This window comes from Peromyscus leucopus, chromosome 22 (genome assembly GCF_004664715.2).
Source record: "Peromyscus leucopus breed LL Stock chromosome 22, UCI_PerLeu_2.1, whole genome shotgun sequence".
NCBI classification, from domain to species: Eukaryota; Metazoa; Chordata; class Mammalia; order Rodentia; family Cricetidae; genus Peromyscus; species Peromyscus leucopus.
Window position 1 is genome coordinate 11,178,614 of NC_051081.1, and position 10,158 is coordinate 11,188,771.

Here is a 10,158-nt window from a genome sequence, read left to right on the forward strand (position 1 = left end):
GTTGTGTATTGTTTTTGTTATTTTCATCAGCCTTAACATTGTGTTTCTTTGGGGCATCACTTAGATGACTTAAATTTATCTCTTTCACTTCTTTGATCTGTTTCTTTGTATTTTCATTTTCATCCTTGAATTATTCCATGAAATTTGTGACTGTTCATTAAAGTCTATTTCCTGTGTTTCATCAGAGTAATTCTCATTGGCAAACTTTTATTAGGTTAGTCAGTTTTGGAGAGCAGATAGAGGTTTGATTACTCACCACGTTTGAATCTTTGCAAAGTGATCTAGGTTTGTGGTGGGCAAAGTCAATTAGCTAGACCCTGTACAAAGATACTTTGCTAGGTAGATAGGTTGGGTGTGGTATCATGGAGGCAAATCTTTGTAAAAACAATCCTTCTATGTAGTCTTTGAGAATTTCATACATTTTTTTACAATGTATTTCAATCTTATGTATACTGCACTTTCTCTCATGAATTGACCCTATGATCCCCCAATTCATTTACCTTCCTTCTTATAAAGTCTAATTTTCTTCTTTTTGTTATTGTTAGTAATAGACCAGTGAATCTAGGTAGTACAGTTCATGTGCAAATTCATAGAGGGCTATCCACAGTGACATGGTGAGTTGGTATTGGACACATTTACCCCAAAAGTGTCCCCCATTTTCCCAGTGGCAACCAAATTTCAGTAGCTCCTTACCCAGGTGAGGGACCTCAAGGGTAACCTCCTCACCTACACAGGAAATCTTATATTGGCTTGATCTTACATAGGTTTTGTATAGGCAACCATTGCTGCCACTAATTGATGTGTACATTACTTATGTCATGTCCAGGAGATAGGATTTTACAGTTACTTTTGTAGGAATGTCTTATTTCTTTTTTCTTTTTGTTTTTATTTACTTAGATCTTAAACACACAATTTCTGTTTTTGATAATTTCACACATGTACATAATTTATTCTGATCATATTCACCTATATTTTCTTATCTACTTTCAAATCCAGTTGATTTTTTTTTACACAACTAGTACCTCTCACATGCTTTTGTCTTTTTATTTGGACCCACTGAAAATTTTAAGGTTCTTTGAATGAACATGGTTAAGTTACTATTGACTGTGGCATCTCCAATTTACCAATTTACTACACTGAAGAAAATGACTTCTCCTCTACAAGCAACCATTTAAGGCCAGTTGCTTGCTTCTCAAAGAAATGTGAAGACTTGTAAGACCCTCTTCTCTCCAGAAGGGAACACTGAACAGTTCCATTTTCTACAGGTATTTTGAATTTATATGCATCTGTTTTAAGTTCATATTTATATTGGCTGTCTCATATCCAAAACACGGAATTTACCTCCAAATCCTCTGGCTATTTTTTTTATTTAAAATGTTTTTGTTTATTGTATTCTTTATATTTTTCAATATTTTAGGACTTTGTTAAACGTATAAGAAGGTATAAACACATGCCAAGTATTCCCACTATTTTTTTTAACATTCTTTGTTGAATCTTTGGGGGTTTTTCATCATGTACCCCAATTCTGTTCACCTCCCTAACCCCCCATCACCCCCTCATTCCTATTGCATCTCCTCATGAAAGAAAGCAAAAAAAAGCAAGCAAGTAAATAAAAGCAAGAACAAAAACAACAGAGAACTAATAAACCATAACAGAATGAAAACCACACCAGAAAGAGAAAAACTTCTTCTTTTCCTTCTCTCTTGACTCTCCATCACCTCTTTATCTGTCCTGATGGCATTGGAGGCTTCAGTGTGTCATTTAGTATACCCCTTTGTCCTATCAGCTTGAATGACAACTGTTCCTTGCAGTGAGTCATTGGTCTGGTTTAAAGCTTCTAGTTTTTGGTACAGTATCTTCACCAGATCCTTGCTAGAGCTCTTCTTGGATATCCTGTGTCTTGGAGATCTTGTGGGTATCATTCAGCAAGACCAGTCCCTTCACAAGCCTCATCAGGACCTAGATGGGGTAGATGCTAAGGAGGATCAAAACAAAGCCCATTTGTGGGCCTGGATGTCAGCCAGGCAGGTCATATTGAGTCACTTGGTTGTGCTGGCAGAGTTCGCTCCCTTACATGCATGCCCCCTGTTTAGGTTCATCCTTGCCTATGGTTAGGGGTGAGGGCCCTCTCTCCTGAATGTAAGGGCCAGCTCTCTTGCTGTAGTGGCCTACAAGAGGCTAGTCCAGCTTTTCCAGGGCAGTGGTGTTGGTGGGGACTGGCTCAATAGAGCCCTCTGATTTAATCTCTCATGGTTCCTAAGGTCTCCTGAGGTTACACTGGTTACAGACACCAGCACAGATCCCAGCTGTGGCTAGACCATATACCCAGACATAGCCCTTGGCAGCAGCTTAGGCCTGTAGGACATCTTGGCTCTGGGTGTAATTAATGGCCATCCAGATGGGAATGGTTACAGTAGCCTTGTGGTCACCAGATACCACCAAGGCCTCAGGTTGTGGCCCCAACTCTGGGACTCTGCATGACCATTAGTTGCAATGCAAGACCCAGACCTCAGGTCAGACCCCCAGCCACAGTGGTACCATGGACCCCATCATTATCCTTAGCAGCAGCTGGTCTGAACATCACCACTGTCCCCAGTAGAGGCATGGCCCTTAGACACTAACTTGGCCCTTGATCTTGCATGTCTGCATAGCCTTCAATGGCAACAAGAGCATTGGACATCAGCTGTAGTTGGGCCATAGACCCTGACATATGGCCCTGGAAGGCAACCTAGGCCCAGATGACACCTTTGCTTTGGTGGAAGCACAGGCCTCCCACATCTGAATGGCCCCTGCTGTGGCATGGTCTCCCTGACTCCACCCAAGCCACAGGCTCCAGCCTAGATATTTGGCTCTGTTTGCATCCCAATGGCAACTACAGAGTTCAGTGTAGACCCCAGCTGCTGTTGGGCCATGGACCCAGACATGGCCTCATGCAGCAGCTTAGTCTGGTCAAAATCCTTGTTCCCAGTGGTAGCTCTGTGAACTCAGATCAGGATGGCTCTGATGGCAGCATGGATCCTGGAGACAAACAAGGCCTCAAGATTTAGCCCAGACCCCAGGTTTCATGTGGCCTTTGGTGGCACTGTGGGGACATGTGCATCAACATATACTTCAGCTGGTGTAGGACCAATGGCAAAGACATGGTCCTTGGCAGCAGCATAGGCCTGGTTGTCGCCAGGTGACTGAAAAGGTCACCCAGATCAGTACAGCCCAGTAGCAGCATGGCTTGTGGACCTGAAATCAGACCCAGGAGGTGGTCAGAAACCCTAGAGTCAGCATGACACTTGACATCAACAGGAGCCATGGATATCAATCAACATAGACCCTGGCCACTTTAGGACCCAAGACCCACACATGGCCCTTGGTAGCAGCCTGATCCGGACATCGCAATGGTCCCAGGTGGTAAGCAGACCTCCTTCCTCAGTCTGCTCCTCACTGTCATTGCCATAGACCCAGGTGGCAAGCTGGCTTCCAACATCTGCCCAGTCTTCATCTACCTTCTTGCTTTATGTGTCCTTCCTTGGCGTATGAACCATTCTGTTTCTTTAACTCTCCCAATTCTCCACCCCTTATTTTCTCAAAATGAGGGGCCCACATGCCCAAAGACCCAGGCTGCTGAGCTAACCTGCATCAGGTAGGTGTGGCTGTCCCTCCAGCCTGGGCCCAAGGACCCTGGGTGGCTGTTTTCCTGCCAGCCAGGGTCTGGAGGTCCCCCAGGTGGCTATTTTCCCACCAGCCAGGGCCTTGGGGACCTTGGCCAACTAGCTCCCATCTGAGCAGTTAAGCATCAGGCAGGGTGGCTGTCTTCCTGCCAACCAGGATCTAGAGGATGCCTGGTAGCTGTCTTCCTGCCAGGCAGGGTCTTAGGGGCCCTGGCTGGCTAGCCCTTATCTGAGCAGTTAAGCTTCACTAGGGGCAGCTGTCTTCCTGCCATTTAGGGCCTTGAGGACCAAGGTAGCTGTCTTCCAGCCAGTTGTGGCCTGGAGGAACCCAAGTGGCTGTCTTCTTGCCAGTAGGGGCCTTGAGGGCCCTGGGTGGCTATTCTCCCACCAGCTGGGGTCTTGGGGACACTGAGTGGCTGTCTTCCTGGGGGCCCTGGCTGGCTAGCCCCAATCTGAGCAGCTAAGCATCAGGCAGGGGTGGCTGCCTTCCTACCAACCAGGATGTGGGGGACCCTGGGTGGCTGTCTTCCAGTCAGCTGGGGCCTCCTCTAGCTCTTATAAACATTCTGATACTTCTCTTGCAATGTTCCCTTCATTTTGGTGATAAAGGTGTCCCACTTAGGACTGAGCTTTCCAAAACCAGTTACTATGTGACTTTTTTTTTTCAAGATACTATAAGTGGAAATTATTAAGTTATGGAAAATCACAAACACTGAAAGGATTCTTTAAAAACATCAAGTTAGTTTATGAAACTTTGAATTAATAAAATGACAAGGAGAGTAGAGTATGCCTTAAAAATAACTTATGATGTCTGAATGGAAGATCATTTGTTTGATGTCAGAAATCAGTATTAAACCAACTAATGATAATTCAAAGAGAAAATATAGATAGAAGTAAACTAGCAATATTATTAGGATCTACAGTGTTTAACATTACCAAAGCTATTGGAGGCTGCTGTGGAATTTCCTTCTGTATGCTGTGAATGTGTGTTGCTCTGATTTGTTGATAAATAAAATGCTGATTGGCCAGTAGCCAGGCAGGAAGTATAGGTGGGATAAGTAGACAAGGAGAATTCTGGGAAGAGGAAGGCTGAGTCAGTCAGTCACCAGCCAGACACAGAGGAAGCAAGATGACACGGCAGAACTGAAAAAAGTCACCAAGCCATGTGGCTAAACATAGGTAAGAATTATGGGTTAATTTAAGTGTTAAGGGCTAGTCAGTAATAATTCTGAGCTAATGGCCAAGCAGTTATAATCAATGTAATTTCTGAGTGATTATTTTATAAGCAGGCCATGAGTGGGAAAGATTTGCCCTGACCACTAGCTGGCTGGGACACAGGAAAACTTCCAGCTACAGGAGGCTACACCTGAAATGAGAGAGCAGAGGATGGGAAAGAGGGACAGAAAAGATAATATTGAAACGAGAGGGAAACAACAAGGTTTAAAGAGTAAGAATAAAGACAACAGTGCATTACAGAACACAGAAAAGCCATAAAACCTAAGTAAATAATATACCAACATAAAAGGTAAAAGAAAATAGTTAAGATATGTGTGTATATTAGTTAATATGTTAGAGAATTATGAGAGATAGAGAATATGGAAAGTACAATGAATAATGTATTACACTGTTAATCAGGGCATGCCATTGGTGTCCTCTTTTTTGCTTCCTTCTATCCTTGTGTAGCTTCACATAGCAAACTGTGCTGAAGCAAAAGTTGTAGTTTGTAACTCTGGATCAAATCTAGAAAACCAGACTGTGGGATTGCAGTCTACAGAGCAATTTAATAAATTTCTTTTGTTGTTGTTGATTTCTTGGTACATTTGTGGTGAGTAAACTTGTGGACATCAGTTCTCATACTCTTCTTGTTTCCTTAAAGCATGGAACACTGAAACTTCAGGGGAGTCAACTTCAGAATTGCATGGCATGCATCATCTACTCAATCTACTGCCTGCACTTGTCCCTTATCTGTTTACCCAAAGTGAACCCAGCATGTAATCAGACCTTAGAACCTGGTCTCTATCCAGCTCACTTCACATGTGGTGTCATTGTAAGGGCATAGGAGACAGTCCTTTCCTGGTCTTTCCCACTGATGTCATTGGAACCATGTGCAGGAAGAATCTCTCCTTCTATCTTGATATGGCAGTTCTGCCTCTTGCTCCACATCCTGATCTGGGCAGTGTATCTAGCTATAGTTGCATTGATACAGGTCATCTTCACCTGTTCTACCAGCAACAATTTTTTGAGAGGAATGGAGGGCCTTAACTGTTGATTTACATTGAGTTTGCCTAGAATAACACATAAAGATAATTTGCCTCTCATTCACAGATCCCATTGTAGCCAATGAATCTAACAGCTATTTTGGTCTTACATCATTTGACCTTTCATATTTCCAGTATACAGTTTTGTTAGTATAGACTATAATTTAGAGTATATCTTTTAAAATAATGCTTACATAAAAACAGATTAATTTCTGTACTTTACTTATGTTTCCTTAGGTGAAGTAAAGAACCTTACACCTAGGTGCATGATAAAACTGTTATCTTTCATGACAGGGCATATTGACATTTGAGGATGTGGCCATCAACTTCTCTCAGGAGGCATGGGGATGTCTGGACTCTACACAGTGGGCTTTGTACAGGGATATGATGTTGGAGAACTACAGCAACCTGGTCTCTGTGGGTAAGACTATTTTTCTTTCATGATTTATTGTTTATTCTTATTCAATTCAGGTATGTTTTTCATTGTGTCTGACTTGTTTTCTTGACATCCACATGCTAATTTAATAAAACAAAACTTGGAATTCATCACATATAACAACATTTTAAGTAATTTTGCCTTGACATATTCACCTGTCTTGGTGCTGACAAGCATCCTCTAATCTTTTATAGTATGTTTTACCTTTCAGATACGTCTTAGATTATATTTTGATCTTTATCTTAATATTTCATAACATACTTCAATTTAGATTAAGTCATGTAAGTAAATTTTTTTTGCAACTCTGTGGGTTTGGTCCCAGGTTTTGGCACCAAAATGTGAGTTTTGCAACTCTGGGTAAAGGTGTCCTGACTACCTGGGAGTCTGGAAACACCTTGAGCTGCCTAGGACAGCTCTGGTGGCTGCAAAGAGGCAGCTCAACCCTAGAGGGCCAGGTATCCTTGACACCCCAAGCTGCTCACGACAGCTCTGCCATGGAGGTGTCCTGGATACCTGGAGCTGCTTAGGACAGCTCTGATGGCTGGAGCTGCCAAGAGGCAGCCCAACCCTGGAAGGGAATTTTTCGACTGCTCGGAAGGGTCAGGCCTGGAACTACTTCATCAGGGAAGGGTATCCTGACAGTTTGGGAAAGTCAGGACTGGAGCTGCCAGGAGAGCTCTGCAGGGAAGGGTATCCTGACTGTTCAGGATAGTCAGGCTAGACGTGGTGTGATGGGGGATGATCTCCCTGCAGGATATAGCAATCCTGCTCCTCTCCTGGAGAATTGCTACAGCTGAGCTTTGCTCAACTCCTACTTGATGGATTTCCTAGTGGCTGCCTCTACCAGAGTGGAGAGAACAGCTCTTTTTAACTGACCAGGCAGGGCAGTTTACATAGGATATCTTGGGGGTGGAGTCAACCAGGGGTTGACTTGGGGCTCAGGGCTCTACTGTCCTGTCCTGTGATTGATTGGTTTCACAAGTCAGTTGGCCAGGGGCAGAGATGGCTCTGATTTGAGCCAAACTGTGTTTCTTTCACTGGCCTTATTTAGCTTTTTTTTGACACTAATTCTAAGGCCAGGGCACATTTCTTTTACTGACTCTGATTCTAGGGATCAAGAGTGTTTCTTGGTACTGATTTCAGAGTCAGGGCATATTTCCTTGGTTCATTTCTCTGGCTCAGGTCCCAAACCCAGGTTGTATTTCTTTCCCTGGTACTGGGCCCCAGGGCCAGGATTCTGCTGTCCTGCTCTGTGATTAGTTGGTTTCACAAGTTAGTTGGCCAGGGGCAGAGATGGCTCTGATTTGAGCCAAACTGTGTTTCTTTCACTGGCCTTATCTGAGTCATCTTTCTCTAGTTCTGGGCTCCAGGGTCAGGGTGGATTTCTTTAGCCAGACCGCTTTCCCTACATTCCCCCTTTTTGTTTAATAATAAGCAGCTGGGATTTGGAAAGGGAGTGGAGTTATCATTAGACTGCTTCCTGCTGAATTAGGCTGTTGAGTTTCTTGGGACAATCTTGATCTTCTTCTTCAGGATTTAACTAGGTTCTGCAGATCTCTGGCTTTGTTGATAGGGCCTGGTAATTCTGTAATATTAACTGGTTCAGAGTTGGTTAGAAATATTTTGGGTCTGTTGCTGAAGAAATCTAGCCAAGAGGTTTATGAGGCAGGGTGCAATTAGTAGGACCAAGAAAAGGAAGAAAAGAGGGGATAAGAAGGGTAGAATCCATTTCCATATCTGACTATTAGTGATCCACTGTATAGAGATATCAAGTGGATAGAACAAGGAGGTAGGATGAAGAAAGGGTGACATTAAGGGTGTAAGAACCTTTGAGGAGCTTGGACCACTTCTCTATCTATTCCTAGGGGTTGAGAGAGTGGAATGTGTGCTCTCTATATTTTGAGCATATCTGGTGGATGGGTTTGATAGATGCTATAGTAAAGCTTCCCACTGACTCCCATTTTCCAGTTGGGGTGCTATGGGCCCTTAATCAGAATGTAAAAGATTCCCCATTCTTCATAACAGGCAGAGTGTCTTCCTGCATATACATTATGTTTCTAGCAGTCTCCAGACCCTATCACATGAGTGGTCTGGTTGAACTGCTGGGCATATGTCTCCTGAACCTTAAATCTCCAAATGTAGAGTTTGATAGCAATATGAGTGAGTGGGAAGAAGTAGAAGGATAAGAAGTTAGAGCATGACCTGATAGGGTGAGGCATGAGCTTTGACAGGTTGTTGAGGTCTCATTATTCTGAGACCAGAGGCAGACAGGTCTGTATATAGTTTTTGAGGTTGTCTCTTTCCTAATTGATGAGCATGGGTTAGAACTATCAATTCAGCCTGCTGATTTGTGGTATGGGCTGGAAGACCTTGTGTTTTGACCACTATGGTGTCTGAGATGATTGCATATCCTACTCCATGTACTCCTTCCTATAGGAAGGCGCTACCATCTATATACCATGTATAAGTGGCCTGAGGTAATGCTCCTTCCTGCATATGTATTGGATAGGGTAGTAACTCTTCTAGAGTCTCAGTGAATGAGTGTGATGGTTGGGAGAGAAGATTTGAAATGTTAAGAGGTAGACAGGGGACAGGCGGTGGTGGCACATGCCTTTAATCCCAGCACTTGGGAGGCAGAGCCAGGTGGATCTATGTGAGTTCAAGGCCAGCCTGGGCTACCAAGTGAGTTCCAGGAAAGGTGCAAAGCTACACAGAGAAACCCTGTCTCGGAAAAAAAAAAAAAAAAAAGAGGTGGACATGGTTGAAAAGTCATTGTTGTGTCCTCTACCAATGCCACCTGAAGGGAGAGAACTTGAGAGGGAGGTAATATTTGGAGGCCCTTATATGATAAAAGGTGTGACAGATGGTGAGGAGGAAAGACAGTAATGGGTGACCCAAAGGTTAACTTCATAAGGAGATGCTTTCCATCTGGGGTCTCATAATCCAGGTTGATACATTGTGAGAGGGCCTTTGTAAAGCAGTTGAGGAATTCAGATGGGTTTTAAGTTTTTTCCTGGATGACCCTTTGGACTTTTTCATAATTTACTGCCTTAAGGGCAGCTTTGCGGAGACCACCTAGGAGACAAGTTACAAATCTATTCCTAGTTAGGATGTCTCCTGAGTTATTGTAATCTCATCCAGGTTCCTGGTCTGGGACTGCCCTAGCCTCTACTGGGTAGGTGTTATCTGTGTGATGGAGTTCATCTGCATGGATTTAGTCTGATCCCATACTCACCTACACTCTTCTGGGAGGAGATTGTTGGTAAGGATCATACAAACATTGTGAAGGGTAGGTCATAGGATTGGGTAATGTACTGGAATTCTTTAATAAAAGTGGAAGAATTGGCAGTATAGGACCCTAACCTTTTTTCTTTGTGGAGGGGGTAGCTCAGATAATGAGAAGGGGACATTTACTCTGACTAGACCATCCCTCCCAGTGACCTCTCACAAAGGGAGAACTGGGGCTGATTTATATTGAGGAGGTACAGGAGGTCCCAAGGTAGAGTGGGAATGAGTAGCAGGAGGATTAGGGACTGTCGGTGAGTTGAAAATGGGTGCCAGAGAGAGTTGACTTGGTGGATGACCTGTTTCTGAAGAGGGAGAAAGGGAAACTGAAGGGACTGGAAGAGAAGGACCTGTGGGCTTTGGTTTTGGTTTATAAGGAGGAGGCTCATTAGCTGGCTCAAAAGAAATAGTTTAAACCTGTTCTGATTTCATAGCTAGCAAAAGCTGGGTGGGGGAACAAGAGGTACAGAGAGAAGGCTTGGAGCAAAGGTAAGAGAAGGCTTTTACATACAGGGTC

At 43.6% G+C, this 10,158-nt stretch overlaps 1 protein-coding gene across 2 annotated transcripts in view; it reads left to right on the forward strand.

Annotated features, from left to right (window-relative positions):
• Cd320 (CD320 molecule) overlaps positions 1 to 10,158 on the forward strand; it is a 143,040-nt gene that overhangs the window by 88,403 nt on the left and 44,479 nt on the right. The window contains exon 5 of one of the 2 annotated variants that reach the window (XR_005089711.1): positions 6,215 to 6,341. Coding sequence is in view for 1 of the 2 variants with exons in the window: in XM_028859930.2 (XP_028715763.1) it covers positions 6,215 to 6,231 (17 nt within the window). In the remaining variant the exon portion in view is untranslated. Of the gene's footprint in view, positions 1 to 6,214; positions 7,398 to 10,158 lie in introns of those variants that run through there. The other variant, XM_028859930.2, reaches the window with a different exon arrangement.